General features: G+C 53.9%; 1 protein-coding gene across 7 annotated transcripts in view; it reads right to left on the reverse strand.

Moving 5' to 3' along the window:
• Window positions 1–1,532: 1,532 nt before the first annotated feature.
• RREB1 (ras responsive element binding protein 1) overlaps window positions 1,533–22,589 on the reverse strand; it is a 176,294-nt gene continuing 155,237 nt past the window's right edge. For 6 of the 7 annotated variants that reach the window (XM_047732956.1, XM_047732955.1, XM_047732958.1 and 3 more), the window contains 4 exons: window positions 18,990–21,885; window positions 12,260–12,424; window positions 6,553–7,386; window positions 1,533–4,971 (listed from right to left, as the gene is read on the reverse strand). In XM_047732956.1, coding sequence (XP_047588912.1) covers window positions 4,454–4,971; window positions 6,553–7,386; window positions 12,260–12,424; window positions 18,990–21,885 — 4,413 coding nt within the window. In that variant the 3' untranslated portion in view covers window positions 1,533–4,453. The remainder of the gene's footprint in view (window positions 4,972–6,552; window positions 7,387–12,259; window positions 12,425–18,989; window positions 21,886–22,589) is intronic. The other variant, XM_047732959.1, reaches the window with a different exon arrangement.

Genomic DNA, 22,589 nt, shown 5'->3' on the forward strand with positions numbered 1-22,589 from the left:
CCTCTTAGTGTCTCTACCTCACTGCTCTGCTCCAAGCCGCTACCATGTCTGGCCTACATCACTGTGGCTGCCTCCTGATGGCCTCCCCGTGTCCACCCTTGTCCCATCATCCCCCAGTCCACACATAGCCAGCAAGCCCCGCAACCCTTGTCCCCCGCTGCCCCACCCCTTGCCACCCCACACCGGTCACATGGCTTCTGCAGGGCCCGGTAACACCCAACCCCCAAAGGCCTTTCTCTCTGGGACCCTCCCCAGACACTTGCATTAACTCTGCACTGTCCTCAACCAGTCTGTGTATTGTCTGCCACCGTCAAGGTCCAAGTTCCACCAAGAAAGAAATGTGTTTTGTTTCTGCTGTATTCTCCGTGCCCAGAACAGTGCCAGGCATACACTGCCTGCCCAGGAACAGCTTTGTTGACTAAATGCGTGGTCAACGTTAACCAGGTCCCGGGAAGGGATGAACAACTAAACATGTCCCCAAGCTCAGGGTAGCTCGTAGACCTCTGCCACGTTGGGACAACTACAAAAGTGAAACTGATTTTATTTTGAAAGATGTTATATAGTTATTTGAGAGACAGTGACAGTACGACTGGTGTTCCCGGTCGTGGGTGGGGAGCCCAGTGCAGGCCCACGCAGCCCATGTCCCAGGTGGTGGCCAGGTTTCCAGGCCGCTGTTCTGGAAAAGCAAGGGAGTTAGCACTTGTACCCTGGACATTTTTTTGCAGAATTTATTTTGTGGCTTCCAAAGAAATCTATATAATGAGCTTCTTTAACAGTAGTCTGTTTATTAGGGAAGAAGTTGGGTGTGGGTTTTTTCTTCCATTGTGCCTTCAAAGAACTCTGGGCCAGCACAGGTAGCCCTTAGGTGTATGCCAAGGGCTGTCTTAGCCAGAGGCCGAGCACCCCATGCGGCTTCCTCCCTTTCAACCGTCTTCTGGATGTTTACTTTCCCTAGTGGAAGGGGGAATGAAAGGAACTGATGTTTACAACGAGTTTCAGAGGGACGCCTGGGCAGCTCGGTGGGTTGGGCTCAGCGTGGAGCTGGGAGCCAGGCTCCTGAGTGTGGAGGCAGCTGTGTGTGTGTGGGTGGGGGTGGTGGTGAGGGGAGTCCTTACAGACCAGAGCACTATAACTCGTCCTGCCGTGACCTGGGGCTTAGACCGACAGCATGGTCAGTGCATTTGAAGTCCCATCTATAGTTACCTCGCCCCGGAGCTGCTGAGTCCCGGCTTCGAAGCTTCAGGCCTTTGCCCATTTGTGACTTTACAACGACAGACCTCCCATCTGCGTGGGTTCTCCTGCACCCCGGGGCAATGCAACCCCTTCTAGCTGGTGTGGACACCCCAGGAGGTGCGGCCCAGAAGACCCATTTCCTGGCTTCAGCCGTCGCTAAAGCAGCAGCCTCATCACCTCCTGGGTCAGGGAGCAGGCACGCGGTTCCCCCGATGGCCCCAGATGTCAGTGGCCTGTCCCGCACGGGCGAGGGGCGAGGACACGCTGGCAGAATGACAGCAAATCACAGGATGGCCGTGTGACCGGCAATCTGCCATTTTTAAAATATAACATTTATTGCTTAGATGGTTTGATACAGAACAGCTTTTCTTCTCATTCTGAATTTGGAAGTACTATACAACTGAATACAAAGAGGAACAAAAAGTACCAAAACCAAACTTGTGATTCTGTTCCTGTGGCATAAACCGGTTTTGTACATAACACGGAGCAGCAGTTAAGTTCCCTTTAGAAAAATATGAATTCTACACATTTATTATTGTTTCCTGTTTAATGCATGGGCTGAAATCACTGGGATCAACTTCCTTCTTGAAGAAAGAGAGGACAGAGACGGAGAGGGTGGAAGGGATGGTGCATCTTTCTGAAACCGGCACCCGACTGTCGCATAGCTTCCCCCCCGGGGCTGTATGGGAAACAGCCCTAGGTTTTATATTCTGTTTTCACAGCCGGGAGTTTCATGTAGTGATTGAATCTCAGCATTGTGTCCATAAATCAAAGAGAAAAACGAGAAAAACTTGCACCTCAAAAAACTTTTCAGAAGATCCATATATATATATGGATATATATATATATATATATATACTATTTTTTTTTTTTGTAAAAGCCCTGAGAGAAGGAGAAAGAGAATCAAACAAATTGTATAGAAACAAATTAACTGGACATGCAAACTAAACTATGATTCACCCAGAGTTTAAACAAATCACAAATTTCACAGTTTAATATTGGGGGAGGGGAGAGCAGAACAAACAAATAATACACTTCTCAATCTCACTAATAAAATGTGGCAAGACCTTATCGACTACGAGGGTACAGATGGAGGCTAAATAAAGCTTTAAATCAATAGTGATTATTGCGAGCTGTGGCCCCTGGCTGCGTGGCCGGGCCCGTTCCTGCTACATCTCACCGCAGCGTAGCGCTCAGTCATGGCTTCCCTCCACAGAGTCGCGAGTTTTAGTGTGGAGAGTTGCAGAGAGAAACAAAACATGAGATACCCCAAATAGTGACAACAACAGTAACAATAACAATGGTCATTTAAAAAAAAAAAAATGAAGGGATGCGTGAACCGGCATTTGAACTACGCAAACCACACTGGGTGTGAAGGGATAACAGGAGATCCTTGGTTCTGATTTGTCGCCCTCTAGAGTCAGTCACACCTCGGGTTCAGGCATCCCCAGTACAGTTACAAATCATAGATACCTCGACCTTTTTCCTTTCACATGCAAAGAGATCACAAGTAATTATCCCAAGAGAAAAACATCTTCCTTTGAAGTCTGGGCAGTTGGGATTTTGGCCCCGAGAAATGGGAGGAGTTGGGAAGGAAGTGGGGGAGAAAAGGGGGTGTGTGTGTCTGCGTTGGTGAGTGGAAGTGGAGGGGGAAGACCCCTCGGGGGCCAGAAGGGGCTGGGGTGCGGGGGGGGAAGGAGTGGCCAGGGGAGGGCGAGTGGGTCGGGCGCCCTAGAGGTCTTGGTGGAGGGGCAGGACGCTGAACGCAAGGTCAGCTACAGTAGGGAAACGTCTCTCATCACTGCTGGGGGCTACAGTGAGGGAATTCTATGGCCCGCATGGGATGCTCGTGGAAAAAAAAAAATCCTGCCTTTTCACACCCAGGGGTTCGGGCTATTTCAGGAACACCAGAAACAGCATGTTTCGCTTCAAGCACCAACCCCACGTCACAGGAAGGTAAATACAAATCTATTTCTCATCTTCCAATCTCGCACGTGCAGTTTTATTACCAGTAGTAGTAGAAGTACTTCCTCGCTTTGCAAACGACAGTAGCACAGGCGGGTAAGGCTTCGGCCCGGTTTGGCAGGGAGACTGGGGAGGGACGGGTCTCCTTGCTACCTAGCTTCCTCGGAAGCCCTGGGCACGTGCCCCCTTGCTCTCCCCTCTCTGAGCTGCTCTCCGGCCGGCCCGTGCGGATTCTGCAGTCACGGAAGAAAGGCTTGTTTAAGTACAGTAGAAGAGCTACCACCCGGGGGGTGGGGGGCCAAGGAAAGCTGCGGGCAGATGCCCACACAGGGACCCAGGGGCAGCCCAGGTCTCCCCGGACAAATATTGCCCATTTGTTTCTGCTGACTGCAGAGACCAGCAAACTGATGAAATAATAATAATAATAATAATAATATTAATAATACATATACCAAACATGGGGGAAATCAGATACAGGACATCTGTGCACGTTCTCCATAGGTTAAAGTTGCCAGCGTAACTCTCCTCTGGAAGTTAAGAACGGAGGTCTTGAAACTTGAACAGTAATACCATGTCTAACGCTGAAAACACGTACAAGGTTGAAGCTAGAATCTTCCCCGGTTTTGGCTGGCGCCCAACTGGAAACCTTCATCAACCACATCCCGCCATATGGAGGCCCAAATTACAGCTCCACCATGTAGCAAACAGAACGAGAAAAAGGTCTATTTGAGAAAAAAGAACATCTTATCCACATATCCTCTGGCAATTTACATGAAATTCACATCATCTTCTTCCAGTTATTGGTTATGGGTATCCAAGGACAAATTTTTTTTCTTCTGTTTCCAGCTCACAGAACGTACGTTACTATCACAGATTTGCAAGAACAAGCTCACACACACCAATACAGAAGGTAACGTTAATGCTTAAATGAAAAGGTCCTCTCCAAAAAAATTCATTAAAATATATGCTTTGTTTCAAAAAGTCATTTTGGGGAAACACACGCCCAGGCTGACACTGAAGGACTGGTGAGTACTTAAGGCACCGGAAGCGTGCGTGTGGAGTCTCTTGCACGGAGATGTAAGGCTATGGCATCGGGCAAGACGGCCCGCTGCTGCTCGTGTCTCTCTCTCTCTCTCATCTCTCTCTCACTCCCCGACAGCTGAAGGGCACTGAGGAAACCTCATGAAATATAGATTCAGGACACTTTGCTCTGCTGGCTTTCGTCTGTGTGCTGGTGGGGGGACGTGATGGGCTGTCATTCTATCCCCAGGAGTGGCGAGGCACCGTCCGCGGCCAGGATGGGGTGGGTGGGCCCCTTGCCTTGTAGCTCTGGCAGGGCCTCCACGAGGGTCGCCGGGGTCTCTGGGTCAGGGTCACCCAGAGACGCTTGCCCCTTGGGGCTGCCCCCTGAAGCGGCCTTGGGAGCACTCCTGCCAGCTTCAGCCTGGCTGGCACTCGCCGTCCGACCTGCTGCCCGCTCCTCCCTGCGGCTGGGATCCTTGGTGGCATTGGCTAGGCTCTCCTTTCGGCTCCGGGTGACAGCCACGTGGTTGCTGGCCGGTGGACCTGAGTCAGCCTCGTTTTCTGAGACGGGGTTGTTGCCGCTGTGGGTGGACTCACTCTCACTGTCCTCTTCACCCCGCTCCTCCTTGTCGCTGTCCTTCCCGTGCTGCTTGGTGTGCCTGGCTTTCTGGTGGACCCGCTGATGGCGAACCAGGCTATGCTTCAGGGTGAAGGTTCGCTCACAGGTCTGACACTTGTATGGCCTTTCTCCTGGAGTGGTGGGAAAAAGAAGTGGTGTGTGTTAACAGTAAGGCCAGCAGAATCCAGCTCTCTGTCCTACATGAGAGCAGCAGCCATGCAAGCAGGCACGGGAGCAGCGGGCAGCAGGAGCCACAACCACCCCTCACCCCCCGACCCAGGGGAAACCAATTTCTTTGTCTGAACTGGAAAATAAGGAAGCAGAAATGCAAGGGGCCACCCTCAGCTTCTCTCTCCCTTCCACCTCTCCCACTAGGTTTTTTTTTGTTTTTTAAGATTTTATTTATTTGACAGAAAGAAACACAGCAAGAGAGGAAATACAAGCAGCTAAAGTAAAAGAGGGAGAAGCAGGCTTCCCACTGAGCAGGGAGCCTGATGCTGGGCTTGATCCCAGGACCCTGGGATCATGACCTGAGCCAAAGGCAGACGCTTAACAACTGAGCGACCCAGGCGCTCCATCTGACTAGGTCATTAACACACTGATGCAGGAACCCAGGTCCACAGGGGGAAGCCTCATGGACACCCAGACGGGCCTGAAAAGAACCTCAGGGGAGGACAGCATCGGGGTCCCTCTTGCAGGGAGAGGGCACCACTTCTGTGGCTTGCACATGACAGCGGCACCTCCCCAGTCAAAGACACCAGATACTCTGTGTTCTGATCTGGAGCAGCTGGGGCTTTCCCTCTTGCTCACAAATACTGCACTGAGAGCAGCTGAGAGCACCACCTGCCAGGGGCCCAAGAATATCTCTCTGCTAGGAGCCAAGCACGGAGCCCTCCAAATCCTCCCCGTGGCGGCTGGAGCAGCGAGCCGGAAGAATGTGCGCACCAGCACCGTGGCTGCCTGGGGAGGGGCAGGAGGAAAGCCCAGACCTCGATGCAGGCCCTAGGGGCTTCTTTTTGGAGGGGGCGGGCAGGATAGGTTTAAATCTTTTGGGTTTGTTAGTAATATCCAGGTCTTGTCCTTTCTACCAAAAAAATGGCCCCGCCTCAGGGTTTGTAGACGGAGAGCTCCAAAAGGGGCGAGGACACGCGTGGAACACGGCCGCCCTGACACACCCGTGTAGCTCCAGTTCAGGGACGTCAGACCGGCCGCCGCACAGCCGGGAAAGGCAAGGCCCTCGCTGTGCGCATGTGCAACCAACTTCCCACCTGACGGCTGAGAACCAAGCCCGGGAGCCTCCCACACAGCACCGCTGAGCACCTGTCCGTACTGCCGGCTCCCCAGGCCACACCCCCAGTCCTTCCCAGGCGCAGCACGGGCCCCAAACGCCCAGCGCCCACGTTCTTCTAGATGCTTCTATGGGACAGGGCAACCCTCATCCCCGGTCTAGAGCTAGGAAGATGGAGGCTTGGAGGACTGACCAAAATGCTCTCAAAACGACCACTGCCGAGGGGCCGCCCTGCCGCGACTCTGCAGGGCGCTAGTGTATTCCGACTGGAAGAGAACCCCCGCTAAATTCCGAGTTCACGTGGCTTCACCGGCCCACGCGCACGCCGCGGCCAGGCCTCGGCCTCGCTGCTTCGCGGGAGGCGGTGCCTGCAGGCCGAGCCCCCACCAGCAAAGCGCCTCCCACCCCTGCCCCGCGCCCTCACCTGTGTGGGACCTCATGTGCCGCGTCAGGTCCTGCAGGGACCAGAACCTCTTGTTGCACACGCTGCACACCTTCTTCCTCTTGTCGGCCTTGCTGGCCGCGCTTCTCGGGGAGTCGGTCTTTGGCTTCTTGTCGTCGTCACTCTTCTCCGAGGACTTCTTCTCGGCCACGCTCTCCCCGTCCGAGGTGCCCTCCGCCTCCTCGCCCTGCCTGTCCCCCGAGGCTTCCGATGACGACGAGGCCACCCCCTCCGCCGGGGGCTCCTCCGAGGGGTGGGCGGGCTTTTCCTCCGCCTCTGGCGCGGGGACGGCGGCCGGGCCGGGCTGCGGGTCCTCGGCGGTCCCCGCTCCGCTGGCGCCCGGGCCATCCTCCCGGGGCTCCTCACGGCCGTGGGCCTTCCTGTGGCGGCTCAGGGTCCCCTGGAACTTGAAGCTCTTGCCGCAGACGTCGCAGGCGTGCTTCTGGTCCTGCTGGGCGGGGCCCCCGCTGCCCGTGGCGCCCGCGTCGCCCTCAGCCAGCTTGAAGCCCATCAGCCGGCTGGCGAGGTTGAGGTCCAGGCTCTTGTTGCTCACGGTGTCTTCCTCTGGGCCGTCCGCGTCCTCGTCCCTCTCCTCCACACCGTGCTTGTCCCCGTGCTCCTGGCTCTCCCCGGCGTCCTGCTCGTCCCCCGCCCCGGGCAGTGCGGCCGGGCCCTGCGGCACCTCCTCTGCGGGGAGCTCCTCCTGGACCTGGTCGGGCGCAGGGGCTCCCTCGGCCGCAGACTGCTCTTTCTCGCGGGAGGTGAGGTCCAGCACTTCACCGCCCGCCGCTGGTGTCTCTGCGTCCGACTGGCTATCTGTGGGAGTGAGCATAGGGGCACAGGCTGAGGCCGACGCCACCCATATGCCCTTCCAAGAGCCCCATCGGGACTCTCAGCTGGACCCGGCCCCCAAGCCTGTATGCCAACCCCAGCAAGGATGCCTCTTCCCCCCAATCCTTGTTCCCACTCACATCCCTGGAAGGTCGTGGTGAGCTTGGGTTTCATTTACAAAAGGCAAAAGGACCCTCCACACGTGTTGGGGTCGAGAGACCAGCTGTTCTCAGAGCTGGGCCCTCCCCCGCCCCATTCCCCACACCCCGGCTCCCGGTAGCGGTGCCCAGAGCCCTCCACTGCCACACAGGGATGCTCAGGCCCCCAGGAAGGTGTGAGCGACTCAGGGCAGCACAGACAGAAGGACCTGCGAGAGAGGAGAGCTGGTGCATTCAAGAGGCTCGCAGCACTAGGGAGATTGAGGAAGCGGAGCTGTCAAAGTTATTTTTCCAGTGCAGAGAGATCATACAAACATGCAACATACATAGGCCCACTCCCGGAACACAGTACCTGATGAGTATCTCACAGAATCTGGCCCAAAGCACGGATTCTGTGCAATGGTACAGGCGCTCTTGCCTGCCGGCTAATTCCCAGAGTTCCAAGGCATAAAAGGAGCTGCGTGCACACCTGCGGGCCTCCCTCACTCTCGTGAGGACCCCACGCAGAGAGGGGAAACCTCTCCTAGCTCTTCATCTGCTCCTACCTGTCCACCCTCCACAGCAAAATGAAATGCAGAAAGTCTGCCAGTTTTTAATGACCTTAAGGGATGGCACTGTGGCAGCACCAATGACGCAGAACGGACAACAGAATTTATCAGAAGCACCATCTTCTCTTCACTCAGGTTGAATGAGGTCTTAACAGCTTTTTTATTACATGCTAAGGCCCTGAAGCTGTCTGCTGAGAACTACTATTTAATTATCGAGCCAATGGCCAACTTACTACTGCAGGGATCAGAAACTCTTCCCATAATCGGGCTGGCAAAACCCATGGTTTCGTGGCACTTAGGTCGGATGTACCTCCCTCCCTGTGCGGATCTCTGATTAAAATGCCCGAGCCAGTGGATCCGGGCACCTAAGCGGCCCCTCACGTATGTGATTGGACATGTCACCATGTCCGCCTGTGCCCATCAGTCTGAGTCACCTGATCGATTCTTTGCCATCAAGGTGGTCCTGCGATGGGGGTGAAGGAGCCGGCCCTCCCCTGGCCATGGCCACACCTGTCTGGCGCTTTTGGCTTATCCACAACCATCTACACTTCCATGTGTCAATAAATGATTTTTATAAATTATCCAAAAAGTTTAAAGAAGACTCCTGAGATATATACACCAACGTCTACGCCTTACTCTACAAAAAAACTATATACTCATTTTCTTGAATCATCCCAATAGAGAGCATCTACTAAATGAATTTTGGCATAAAGTCTATTTTTAAAAAAAGGATAGAATGCTCAGTTTCTTAAAAGAAAAATCTTAATCTCTGATTGCTTCCTATTTGTCCCAGTATATTCTAGGCTATTTCTTTATTTTTTTTTTTTCACCAAAGAACATGGGTTTTCAAGTTCACCGTAGCAGAACATATTTAAGACATCGTAAAAAAAATCGTGATGAATTCTGAAACTAAACCCAAGTAAATACGCTAATATCAGATTGTTCTCACATTTGGGCCCCTCCTTAGCATGGATAATGGAGAGCTCACCCTAAATCCAGTAAAAGGCCAGCTCACTTCCACCGGTGAACAAAAGAGGGCTTGGCTGTGCTCTACCAAACTTCCACTAGGGGGAGACTTTTAACAGGGCAGCCCGCACTCCTGAGGTTCTAGCAACTCCAACTGATTTTTATTAAGGGACTCTTGGCAACTGTAGACTTAGCCTCTTCTCCTTTCATGAATATCCAGCTTCTAATGCCAGGTCCTATTTCGATCCCACCTTCTTCAACCACCTACACCTTCAAATGCAGGTAGCACAACAGATGGCTTTTCTGAGCAACGCCACCTATCTTAACTGGTAATCTCTCTGTCCCTAGCCCTCCCCTCATTCATGATGCTACACCTAAGAAAAACTGTGTGAGGAGGCAGGAATCCTGTGTGCACCAGTAAGTAATAAACCCACCACTGCTCCTACAGGGAGAGTAGAGACTCTCAGGTCAGCTTAACAAAGAACTACCTGTTGCTTCCTAGCAGTTCCATGTTCCTCAGCTGATGTGACCAACTATCAATCTAAACACCCAATCGGCCTGGCCAGGGGCATAGCTGTTGAGGAAGCTACTGTCTGCGTTTGGCCTCCCCAGAACCATTTCCTGTGCGTGTGGGCACAGGGGCTCCTGGCTGGTAAGGCCAGCCACCCTTAAGGAGCAATATAAAAACGTCCACGTTTCCGCTGACTTAGAAAGTCAAGCTCAGGCGCCCACAGATATGAAGGCTCTCGCAGGCATCACCTGAAGAACCACAAGGATCCTCGAAGACAAAGTGGGCCAGGGAACCTCTCTGCCCACGAGAAAGGGAACAGAGAGCTTTAGTTCAAGGACCAATGTGCCCCTTTAAGCCCGAGCTGCCTCTTCATAGCACTGCTGGCATTCCTCGGGGTGGAATCCAGGATATATTTTCTTTAAAGAACTTAGGTGATTAAAAAAGTCAGACTTACATTATAAAACATGTCTAGGGACTTGAAGCTAGGCATATAAACCTAAAATACCCCTCAAGAACTTCCTTGGTCATTTCCTGCCCTTTTTTTTTTTTTTTTAATGGTCCTCCTCTAAAGCCTCACTTTTAACTTCATGGGAGGGAGCCCTGAAAGCGAGCTTCACCCCACACCCCTGCCATGCTCACTTGGGTGTGCAACTCTCCTTGAAATCACTGAACCCCACTTCCCTGACCTCTTTGTCCCCCGCTTTCTTACTATGTATGGATTATGACCACAACGAAACCAAACATTTATTTTCTCTTCGCTGGTTTCACATTACAGCTTTCAGTGAATTTTCTTTTTCCCGAGGCTTTGTCCCTTAAAGAAACCCTATATAACGTCCAGGACCGGGCAGAGGTGGGGCTCTGATGGGGTTTGGCAAAACAGAACTCATGTAACTGCAAATTTAAAAAACAAATACACCCACAATGTAAAATTTGGTGAACTGAAGCTAAGATGTATGTTCTGATTAGCTTTTTGTGTCTGCAGGCTCCCACAGCTGCCCGCACCCCCAGATGTCGGCAGGAGGCCTGGTTCTGGGCTCTTCCATAAGCTCAAGAAGCGGAATGCAAAATGTGCATTCATCATTTGGTACTTACTTGCCGGCCACCCTGGGAAACTAAGGGTGCCCCTTGCCCTCAGTTATCCACTGCTTTCTCTCTTTTGGGACCACTACAGGTAAAATCACATAGCTGCTTCTTAAACTAGGCTTCGAGAAAGTGTTTGGAGCTACCAGGTGACAACTGTTAACAGCCAGCTGTTAAACATTAAGAGCGATCATCTGCAGCAAATTCGAGTTCTGCCAGGATCGCTGTGGGTTTCCTGGGGATGGAACAACTGATCTCTGGCTCATGGGGCTCCAAGGTTCCGTATCTTTCTTTACCCAAAGATGCCAGCCAATTATGTAGAAATGGAAGCTGGGGGGAGGAAGTGGCAAACTGGCTCACATTTTTACACCCTTAGAGGGTTTGATCTTAACCAAAGGGCCTGGCAGTTCAGGGACTGCCTTGTTTCACAAGGGCTTGGGGGAAGGCATGGGGGAAAAGGAGAGGGTCTGGAATCAATTGCTCTTCCTGGAAATGCTACCCATTCAGATGTGCCCCTCTCCCCCTGGAACTCAGATAAGGACAAGGGGGCTGGGGAGAAAGGAGGGGGCCCCCAGACAACACAGCTTCCCACCCCGACCCACATCTGAGGGAGAGAAGCACAGGATACAATTATACCCCTGGACAAAAGCCTCTGGGGAGACCCAGTCTGGCTTCGAGAAATGGGGAAATGTCAAGCTTTCGAGATCTGCAGAACTGAATCCATAGCTGTAACTAACCCACAGCCAGCTAACTAGTCATGTATACAGGGAACCCACAGCAGCCGATTTTCTGATCTGTTTGGGGGGGGTGGGAGATGCAGAACCCTAGCACTTGGAGATGCTGGAATGTACTGAATAGAGGACAGGAGTGAATACAGAAGCTGTAAGGAAAAAAAAAAGGTGCCAGGAGACGCATTGAGCAGCCGTTAATTGCTCTGTAGGGGCTGGAGGAAGGAAGCACATATCAGCACACGAGAATAATACCCGGATTCAGGTCAAGCAGAGATGTGATTAAAGAAAGGACATGCAGAGTGCTTTTTCAAACAAGACAAAGTTTTTTACTGGGAGGAGAGTTACTGAAGAGAAAAACACCCCCTCCCCACATGCCCCTCCCCTGCAGAGGGCTGGCATCACTACTTCCTGGAACACCCTGACAGCAGCAGGAGCCCGTCCCCCACTCTGTAGGATGCGGCAGAGGCTGGGCTTTGAGGAAACAACACCCAAAGCCAGTAGGGTTTCATATCCTTTTTAAATTTGATCCTACCGAGAGCTAGAGCTGCACCCCCAAGCTGAGCTCCCACCTCCGGAGGGGCCCCAGGGCAGGAATAGGGGGGTCTGCTGGGAGGGCCACAGATCTTCCCCAGCCGCTCAGGAAAGCTATCTGGGGCATGTCGATGGATGTCTCCCAGGCCCCCGCCTACTGCCAGCTCCCAGTCCTCGGCGGGGCCCACGGCTGGGGACGGCCTGCCGAGTCCTACAGAGAAATGGGAAAGGCAGCCCCCCATGCTTGCACGGCTGGGGCTCACTACCACGCTGCCAGAGCTCTGGGAGCTGCCCTCCTCTGTCCCTCTCCTCTCCGTCACCCGGAAGCACTACCTGTGCTATCATGGGGTCCAACATCACTCTCTTTTGACTGGGGGATAAGCCCGTTTCTTCTCAGGGAACAGTTGGTAACTCCGTGTTTGCGCAACTGGTGGCGTTCACAGTTAGATTTGGTAGAAAAGAAGGCATCGCATTTTTGACAAGGGAAGGGTTTCTGACCTGAAGCAGGAAAAAAAATATATATTTATCTGGCTTTCTACTGCAATGAAAAAGGAAAGTCGCTTTCCATTCATTCTCCTGGGATAACTGGCATTTGTTCCCCATCCCCATTCCACCCCTTCCTTTCAACACGCGCGTGCACACACACACACACACACACACACACTCTCTCTCTCTCTAAAAAAAAAAAAAAGACCACAGGTAATAGCAACAGCTCAAGTGGTATCTTCTCTTATCCTGAATGAAGTGGAATGAAGGTTGTCTTCAAAATGCTAAACATTAACAATGAAACCAAGACGTTTAAAACAACAGTATTACCATTAAAAATCTTAATAACAGTAACAAACAAAAGAGAGAGAGGAAAGGGATTTGAGAGAACAGCAAGGAAACACCTCTGATCTGTCACAAAGAGAAGCCACCTCTCGGTAATTTCTGGCATGGCAAGGACATCTGACGCTGGGAAATTCAACTGGTATCTGGAAGCCCGGGATGTCCCTGGGAGCCATTCCCCTCTCCCTGGCCCAGGCGGATGTGGCCTGCCGCCTGCAGTGGCCCCAAAGCAGGGAAACGTGCTTTCCCGTCTGAGATGCTGGCACAGTCCTACGGGGACCTCTGCCCCGGCTCACTGCAGTTCCCGCGGATAAGATGGAGGAGGCCTGCTCCTTCCATTAAGGTTCCTTGGGACCCACACAGGACCGAGTCTGTGTTAGGAGATGAGCTTCGGGCCATGCACCTGCCTGCAGAGACGCGGCTGAGCAGGGCCTAGGCTGAGCTCTACCCCACCATGGGGCAACTCCTGAGAGAGGAGTTCTCTGCTCTGCCCTGCCTGTCTTAATCTTCCACTTTGATTCCTTTTGTACTGTACAGACAATACGTCAAAACACAGACCCGGCTCCTCTGTAGCTGGTCCTGTGTTTGTGTGGCTGGAGGTGCAGGGAAAGCCGGGGCAAGGAGGGAAGGAGGAGGTGAGGGGCTGGTAGGGGCCAAGGGAAGGGATCGGGTGAGTCAAAGTTCTGGAGAGAGAAGGCGGCAGTAAATCATTCACCCTATCACTGGATTCTTCTACTTCCCCCAAGTGCTAAGGTCCCAGTTTTGGCTCTTACAGGGAACAGGTTTTGTGTACTAACAAACAGAGCGACCGAGCTGCAGCCCGGCCCGTGAGCCTCGTAACCTTGAGATGGCCACACGCAAACATGACCTGGCATGACCTGGCAGCAAAGTCAACCAGCACAAACCCCTGGGAACACCAATCACAGGGGCCCTTCAGCTTCGGGGGGATGACCCACGGGTGCCACATCTCGTGCAGGTGAGCCGACTGCCTGGGCCAGGGGCGGGGCCTTATTAGCACAAGGGGGAGGAAGAAAGAAGCACTGCGCACCACACAACTCCAGGGGGTGCCATTTGCATGGAGCACACTGGTGTGCAGCCCAGCACCGCCGGCATCACTGGCCCGCGGAGTTCCAGCATCAGGAGCCGTCAAAGAGGGGGGCCATGGGGCCATCCCTTCCCTCCCGAGCGGCAAGACCCTTTCGGGTGAGGCTTCGAAATCACCAGTGGAACCTTTTACAAACACAGATGCCTGGAACCAGCAAAGCCCATGGAAGGAGACACCCAGAAGCCTGGCACTTGTACTCTGAAGGACTCCACAGGGGACCTACAGGAGCAAGTGGAGAACCCACTGACTGCTTTCAAGTTGCCCTCCATGAAGCTCAGGGAGTGTTTTCTGCTAAGTCTTACAAATGACATTTAGGAAGAAAAAAAAAAAAAAGTCACACTTTTGGATGAAGACTGGTTGTGTTTTGGGTTTTTTTTTTTTTTCCAGTATACACTTCAAATTATTCTTGCTTTTCACTAAAAATTAAACATAACCTTTCATAATTATTTGGTCTTTATTTTTAAGTATGAAAAAATAACACTTTATCATCCAAGATCCAGTACCATAGCTTCTGAGTCAGGCCAGACTGAGAGGGAGACCCAGCTGGGGTGAGACCACTCAGAAGCCGGGCTGCCGAGGAACTGGAGGATTCTTGATTTTAAGTAAAACCACTGGTTCCGTGCTCCTTGCCACTGCATGGTACACTCTGTGATTTTACAGCGGGGTTCGGACAGCCTGGCTCACGCCCCGCTATGAAGATTCAGATTCTTGTGCTAAATTCAGATCATGACCCAATGACGTCAGAGAAGTTCTCAAAGTGACAACTAACAGGAACCCCTTAGAGATCCCCTCTCACCGCAAAAGCCTGACACTTATGCACTCATTCACTCACTCGTTTCTTTGCACTGACGTATGACTGACATACAAGTCCCACATTTTAAAAAGCAGTGTGCTCTCTGGAGTGCGGGCACAGAGAAAACATGGGCCCTTCCAGTGTTTTTTAATGAGACAGGTTCCCCCAAAACGTGGGGACTGGTAATCTACATGGAAAGTATCACACACAATTCATTTATTTGGGTGACTGCCACAGGTCATGCTCTGGCAAGGGTTAATTTCTAAATGTACTCATGGCCACAAGGAGTGTCCTTTTGCACCTACGGCCGCCCCTCCACCTCCAACAGGAGCGGTGAAAACCATCAGCTGGACAGTTTCCCTTCCAGAGAGCAGGCAGGAGAAGAGAGAAACCCTGTACTACGTGATACTGTCTGGCAGGCACTGGGGCCACCGGGAGCAGAAGAACAAATAGTGAGAGTAAGCGTGACATTCGGCTTCCCACCCACAGACATCTTTCCATGGCCTTCCACCCTTGTGGGGATGGCTTCTCGCTCGCTGGCTGGGCAAAGATTGCCAAGGCCGTCCCTCTAGAAAGTTGGAAGTAGCCAAATAGCACTGGCATCCAGAACACTTTCCACACGGAGGTCTGCACACTTGGATGCCGGCTGCCTGTGTGCCACGGGGTGTGGGGCAGGACGGGTGCAGAGGACCGCAGGCTAGCAGAGAAGAGCCACTAAAACCAAGCGGGAGAATCCCAAGATGTCAGAGCTGGGGGTGGGAGAGGTGGGAGGCTCAGCCATCCCAGGGTCCGGAGCCCTTCACTTTAGGAGAAAAGGGAGTAGAGAAGGAAGAAGGTGAGGAGGAACGGAAATGGGTTGACTGCATTTTCTGTACTCTCTGGGCCTGGGGCCTAAATGAGGGGGGGGAAGGGAGGGACAGTGGACTGTCCTCTCCCCAAGGGCAACCCTGTTCAGGCAGAGGAGCCAAGGAACCAGGAACCGTTCTTGCTCACTAGGACACAGGCCAGGAGGAGAGCGCAATGAGGGAGCTCAGCCATGCAGAGAGAGCTCACCACGGGCGATGAAACAGGATGGCAGATGCCAGCTTCCTCCTGAGACATGATCCCGAGAACCTGAGCCATGGGCCCCTGGGCCGCAGCAACCCCACCGGTCTCCCCAGAGCTGCCTGTCTAGGAGACAACAGACGGATGTTACGATCCTTCTGTGCATCCGCTATGAGGTCAGGAGGAAGCAGACTCTTGAGACACAGACGCAGTTTGACTAACAGTGATCTAAACCCAGACACTGAAAAAAAAAAAAAAAGAAAAGAAAAGAAAAGAAAAAGAACGAGAAAAAGAAGGCCTTTTTCCTGTAAAACGCTTTTTGTTTACAGGGGCGTTTCAGAAGCTTGTTTAACTCCCAGGCGCGTTAACACATGGGCCTCCGGGCTTATTCCAAGGTTTCTGGAAGGAACGCGTCCCAGCCAGCCACAGAACCAAGCACAGCTAGGGGATTCTTCAACAGCAGAGCCTCTACCAGTCTGTGGGAAGCGTGGGTGGGTCAGATGGTTTCCCAGGCTGCGTCCAGCCGTGACACTCGAGGATGGAAATGTTCTAACACAGCACCAGGGACGGCCAAGTGCTCTATAAAATTATTTAATGGAGGTGATGCCGAGGCTGTCTCTGGAAGCCGAAGCAGGAGGACGGCAAAGGCAGTTCATGAAGCCCAAGGGGCACCAGCTGAGACAGCATCTATGCCTGTGGCTAGTACCATCCTGAGGCCACCATCAGGGCTGACTGCTAGAGGATTTGGGGCTGTATCCGTGTTCATCTCCTCTCCAAGCCCCCGCCAGCCTTCTGCACTGGACTGTGTCAAGACAGGTCGTGAGAGCAGGAGATACACGCCCTCTGCACCTGCTAGCAGAAAAGCAGCAGCCACACACCCCGACCGTGGGGCAGCTACAGGGAACGTGACCCTGGCTTTGAACTCAGGCTCAACCAACTTGTGACCCAGCATAGGACTACACGCTGTTACTCAGTGTCACTCAGCCTTCATCTCTTTGCTTCAAGATGTGGACAACATCGCCCTCATGGGACAGTCAGGAAGACTAGCTCTGGAAGGTCTCTCTACCAACCCTGAGTGCTCCCCTCAAGTCAAAGCCAGAAACCCGCAGCAGGAGGACATGGGAATGAGAACAGGTTGGACAGGAGGTCATGGATCGGCCTGTCACCAAGGGCCCAGGAACTGCTTAGGAATAAGTGGCAGAACGCGTTGACATTTACGCCCACCCCAACCTACTCCATCTTCAACAAACCTCCCTCGTTCCTTGCCCACTTTCAGAAGCTATGAGACTTTAAACGCACTCAAAAGCCAGGCGACTGAAATGACTGCATTCATAAGTGGGAACTTCCAGCAGACACATGGCAAGACGTGGACAGAACTCTGGGAAGGAAATGCCAGGTGCTCCGGTCCTCCTAGGGAGACTGGTGGTTTGCTGGGAGGACAAAGTCCAGGAGTAGACGGCCTCACCCATGGACAACGTGCACGCTTTCTGCTAAGCACAGGACTCCCAGCTGCGGGGAGGGTGTGCAGAGGGTTGGGCATGGCAAGAGCCACATGCCCCATCAGACTGAGCCATCTGCTTTCTGAAAAGTGGTAACACGATTACTCACTTCTCCAAAGGCTCTACAGGTGACAAACAAGGCCCCGCCAGAAAGGGTAGCAAGAGCCTGGTGTGGGGCACTGCCTGTTTACCACGGATTTTCTTTTCTGAACCGCTTCCTTCGGGGAACTGTGACTTGACTTTGTCAGGCTTACAGGGTTTCAAATGAAAAGGACAGTCTGAAAATGCAGCATACACTTCCCAAATCTAGAAATTCCGTCCAGGAGTGGAATCTTTTGTGGACAGGCACTTCTGGCTTGCCGCCACCAGAGTCCTGGATTCGAGGTCCCACCAGACCAGAGACCCCCGCCTCCACTTGCTCTCCCCCCCAACCCCCGCCGTTTCTCAGGGACTGCTCGGCGACCTCCCTCCGTCATTAGTAGAAATAGCCTGCTATGGGCTTCTTGGAAGCTTCTGAGATGATCATCCCCGCTTCTGAATGAAGCCTTTGCACTTGGGGACTGAGCGTGGCTCACACCTCATTCCCAGTATCTGCCCTATAACCCTTGTAACTGACTAGGTCCGCCTTGTAACTGACTATGGTTGCCAGATTTAGCAACTAAAAACACTCCAGTCTCAATTTCAGATAAATGACAATTCAGTATTTAGTCTATCCCCAATACTGCACGGAAAAATACCTACCCTAAAAATTATTTGCTTTTTATCTGAAATTTAAAGTTTTAACTGGCATCCAGTATTTTATCTGGCAAACCTGTATCATACAATTCTCTCTTGGGTTTCAGGTCCTACACATTAGTATTCACGTGGTAATCTCCAAAAGACTAAGGACCTCACCCAATTTACCTTCAGTTCAAGGATATAAACCCTGTATAAATATTCAGTAAATCAGAATTAAGGGGAGAGTGTATGGTCACGTGACTATTCCAAGTATCCGGAATAGTATATTTTAAGTATTACTTAAAATGTATCCTCTTCAAGCTCTCTTAAAAAAATCAACATATAGAAACTAACACAAAAAATACTTCCGGCAATCCTCTTACAATTTACGTCTGAACACTGGCTGTTTCTCCAAGAACAGCTGATGATTTTAGTATAAATAAAATTTAAAAAAAATTCTACCACTCCTTGTCACCGATCTTCCCCATAATTGGGAAGGCGGGACTGCCTTAGTGAAATGAAAGAGAACTGTGAAATCTATAGTATTTCCTTTAAGAATATACGGAGCCAAACGAACTTCATGGAACGTTCAGCGCTCAAAGCTGCTCTGCAGAACCGGGGAGGCAGTTTTTGCCACCAAAGCAGCGAGGCCACCGTGGCTCATCCCTTAACATCAACTTCTACTTCTCCCTCACTGGCTCCTGTGGGTCACTGGGTAATCTTGCTACACCCCGCTTTAAGGGAAGAGGCAGGTGAACGTCAGTGATCCAATGGGCTCAGGACCATTTTCATCCCCAAACACCGATGTGCAATGCCTGCCTTCACCAGCAGCCCTTCGGGGTTTGAGACAGTGGGGACAGGTGATTCTGGTGACAAGGGCACAAAGGGAAGAACTTTCAGCACCACCAGGCAAGCCCCCTGCTTCCGAGACTGAGGGAGAAGCTAGAAATGGGGTTGTGGGGAAAGGGTCCCACGCTTCCGAGCCTGCACCCCTCCCCGTGTCCCCCTCTCCCTGGCCAGCCAGGCCACAGCCTCCCCTCCGGGCAGTAGTGCTCCTGGCCTGGTGGGCCCTCTTACCAGTGTGCGTGAGCATGTGCCTCTGGAGGGAGCTGGCCCAGGGGAAGACCCGGGGGCAGTGGGGACAGTTGATCTTCTGCAGGCAGTTGGCGTAGGAGTTCCGCTTGGCCCTCAGCAGCTTGTCTTCGGGAGGGCTGCCCTGCTCCTCGTCACTGGGCCCGTGGGGGTCTGCAGAGGCTCCGGCCACTTCATCCTGAGCATCGTCCTCTGCGGTCTGTAGGAACGGACTGAACTTATTGGTGTCCGTCGTGGCCAGCATCTTCTCGATGCTGGCAAATTCCCCGCTGGAGTCCAGGTCCACCCCGCCGCTGCTGGAGCGGGGCCGGCTCCTCATGCCCTTTTTCCGACCCCTCTTCTTGGACAAGCCCACTGGCCCCTGTTCGGTGGGTGAGGCCGCCTCCGGGCTGTTGGCAGGAGGGGATGGGTCGCTGGATTCTTTTGGGCTGGTCGTGTTGGCGGGGGCAGCAGCGGCTCTGGGGACAGTGCTCCCCAAGCCATCTGGGGCTGTGCTGTTACTGCCCGTGCTTGTGGGCCCCAGGTCGGCCACCTTCGCTTTCAGCAAGGTGGGGGCTGAGGACACCGATGAGATGATCTGGGCGATAGAGGCCAGAGGGGGCAGCTCTTCTGTCACGGGGGGCTTTGGCAAGAGCAGTGGGGGCTTGGGGCGCAGCGGCCGCAGCAGTGCGGGGCTGCTGATGAGCGTGGAACTGCCCAAGATGGGGGGGCTGTTGACCAGAGCAGAGGAGTAGATGGGGACAGCAAGCTGAACTGAGCCCTGCAAGGGCTGAGCATGGGCTTCCAGAATGCTGGCTGCAGAGGCCCCGGGCTTTTCCAGGATCCCGCTGGGCCCCAAGGTCACTGGCAGGGTAGGGCACGGCGGAGGACAGGGAGTGGGCTGCTCGCAGTTCCCTGGATCCTGCTCTGGCTTCTTGGCTTCCCCGGGAGCAGTAGCGTCCTTGTCTCCTTTCCTGAAGTTCTTGGGGATGGACAGGTCGATAGGCTCCAGAGAGCAGTCATAGGGCGCCGAGGAGGAGGGGCTCAGGAAGCCAGCGACGTTCTCCTGCTTCACCTGGACCAGGGCCAGGCCCTTCTGGGAAAAGTCCAGGGGCTCGTTGAAGTCCACCGGGAAGTTGCCGGCGGGCTCCAGCTTGACGGAGACGTGGGGTGGCAGCGGCTGCGGCGCCCCGTGAAGAAAGCCGTTCTGCGGCTCCAGGAAGGCAGCCAGAGGCTTACGGTCGCCGAAGGTCCCGCCACCGTCCTCCATCCTCCCAGCAGCCTCGGCGGCCGCGTCGGCGTGGCTCAGGCTGTCGGCCGCCAGGACATAGCTCTCGATGTCGTGCTCAGGCACGTGCAGGTGCTGCTTGAGGATGTGGTGGACGCAGTTGCGCTTGGCCGAGAAGGCAGCGCTGCACTCCTTGCATTCGAAGGGCTTGCGGCCCTTAGGGCAGCCGCCCAGGCCGCGGCCGCAGTGCGTGCGCATGTGGATGCGCAGTGCGCGGTAGTGCTTCAGGTCCTCGCCGCACAGCCGGCACACCGTGTCCGGGGCGCAGAAGGCGTCCACCATCTCCGCGGCGCTGCTGGTCACGTACTCGATGTTCTTCTCGATGTCCTTGCGCGTGGCCTTGAGGTGCTTCTTGCGCAGGTGCCGCTCGCAGTTGGCCTTGACGGTGAAGGGGTAGTGGCAGATCTTGCAGATGTAGGGCCGCTCGCCGCTGTGCGTGCGCAGGTGGCGGATGAGCGCGGCCTTGTCGGCGGCGATGTAGTCGCAGATGTTGCACTGGTACGGCGAGATGCCCAGGTGGGAGCGCACGTGCGCGCGCAGCACCCCGGAGAAGGCGAACACCTGGTTGCAGAAGCGGCAGGGGTAGAGCACCTTGCGCATGGCTGGCGTCTTCTTGCCACCGGGCCCCGTCATGATGGCCTTGAGGTCCCCCTCCGTTATCTCCTGCTTGATCTTGGCCTCCATGCTCAGGGGCAGCAGGGCCTCGATGATGCTGTCTTGTTCCAGCTGCGTCTTCATCTCGGCCTGGCCGGGCAGGTCCACCCGTGGCTGCTGCAGGAAGAGCTGCGTGGTGGTGTCTGGCTGGGCTCCCGCCTGGGACGGCAGCAGGTGGGCACTGGAAGCTGCCTCCATGGGGCTTTTGAGGAGCTTCAGGGGTGGCGGGGGGAGGCTGGGGCTGATGCAGCCGGGGGAGGCCTGCTGGGCATTGAGGAGAGGCGGGGGCGTGGAAGTGGCCACCACCGTCCGCGGGGTGACCAGGGGCTTTGGCTTCAGAGGGGGCATGTGTTTGAAGATGGCCTGCAGAGGGGCGGCGGGGGCCTTGGACAGAGGCGGAAGACTGATCTGCGGGGGAGCGGAGGCTGCCATCTTCAGAATCTGCTGGATGTCCGCCAGCTCGATGGCGGACTCGCCAGAGATGGGCTTGACCACGATGCTGCTGTCAGGCTGGATGATGAAGCCCTTCTGGAAGGGCTGCAGGGACAGGTGCTTCATGTTCTCCTTGGTAGCCGGGAGGACCGTGAGAGAGCCACCCAGGGAAGCAGCTTCGAAAGGGGACAGACTCAGCATGCTGGTGCAGCCAGGGTCCTGAGGTAGCTGACATCTGAGTGTCTGGAGCTGTATTGCTTGGTTGTCATCCGGCAAGGGCTCCTCGGCGGGGGCAGGCCTGACGTCTTTGGTGTGCTGCAGGCCCAGGAAGGCCAGGAAGACCTTCTGGTCCGGGGCGTCACCGGCCAGGGTCCTGGCCTGCAGCCTTTCCCGTCCCTGGTCCGTGGCGACGTGGGTCTGCCTGTGCAGGGCGAGGGAGGAGCGCATGGGGAACGCCTTGTCACAGGTCTCGCAGATGAAACGGTGCTGCTCGCTGATGCACCTTCGTAGGTTAGTCTCACACCAGGCCTGCGTGGAAGCCAGGTCGGCAACAGCAAGGGAATAAAGAGGATTTAAACGTCATCACCACCCTGAGATGCAGGAGGTATCTGTTGAATAAGCTGCCCCAGGCCCCAGCCCTGGCCTCCTCCTGCTTGCTAATGCCTGCTCGGGACGGAATCAGGAACACCCCCAAAGCACCTGAAGCATCATTTCGCTTCATGAATGACATCAGTCTCTAGGGTATCTCAGGGAAGCAATGAAATATGGTTAAGTAGTAACATCACAAAGATGGGATTAACCCTCTTCTTAAAAACGGATGGGCTGGGGACTTCCCACCACCAGGGGAGAACTGGCTACCTTCCTGACGGGGAGAAAGGGCATTGCGGGGGGAGGGGGAGGTGAGGCAGCGCCACCTGGGGGAGGGTTATGGGAGTGCATACATGTGGGTATGTGCATCTGTGTGTACACACATTCACTGAACTTGAGGCTTCTGTGCCTCGAGAGTTGCCCTGTTGATATCCTCTACCTCAATTATTTTAAGAAGTTTCAAAGTAGTTTCAGCAGTGTTTTATAGGCAGAGAACAAGTATGGTTCGGGTTACTAATGATCCAAAACATTTTTCATTGAAACTACAACACTAGAAATACCTGTAATATGGGTTTTAAAGAAATATTAAAAATAATACAAATTCAATTCAGATAGGGCTGGGGTAGGGGTGGTGAGCAATTTGA

The sequence above is a fragment of the Lutra lutra genome, chromosome 6 (assembly GCF_902655055.1).
Source record: "Lutra lutra chromosome 6, mLutLut1.2, whole genome shotgun sequence".
Lineage (NCBI taxonomy): Eukaryota > Metazoa > Chordata > Mammalia > Carnivora > Mustelidae > Lutra > Lutra lutra.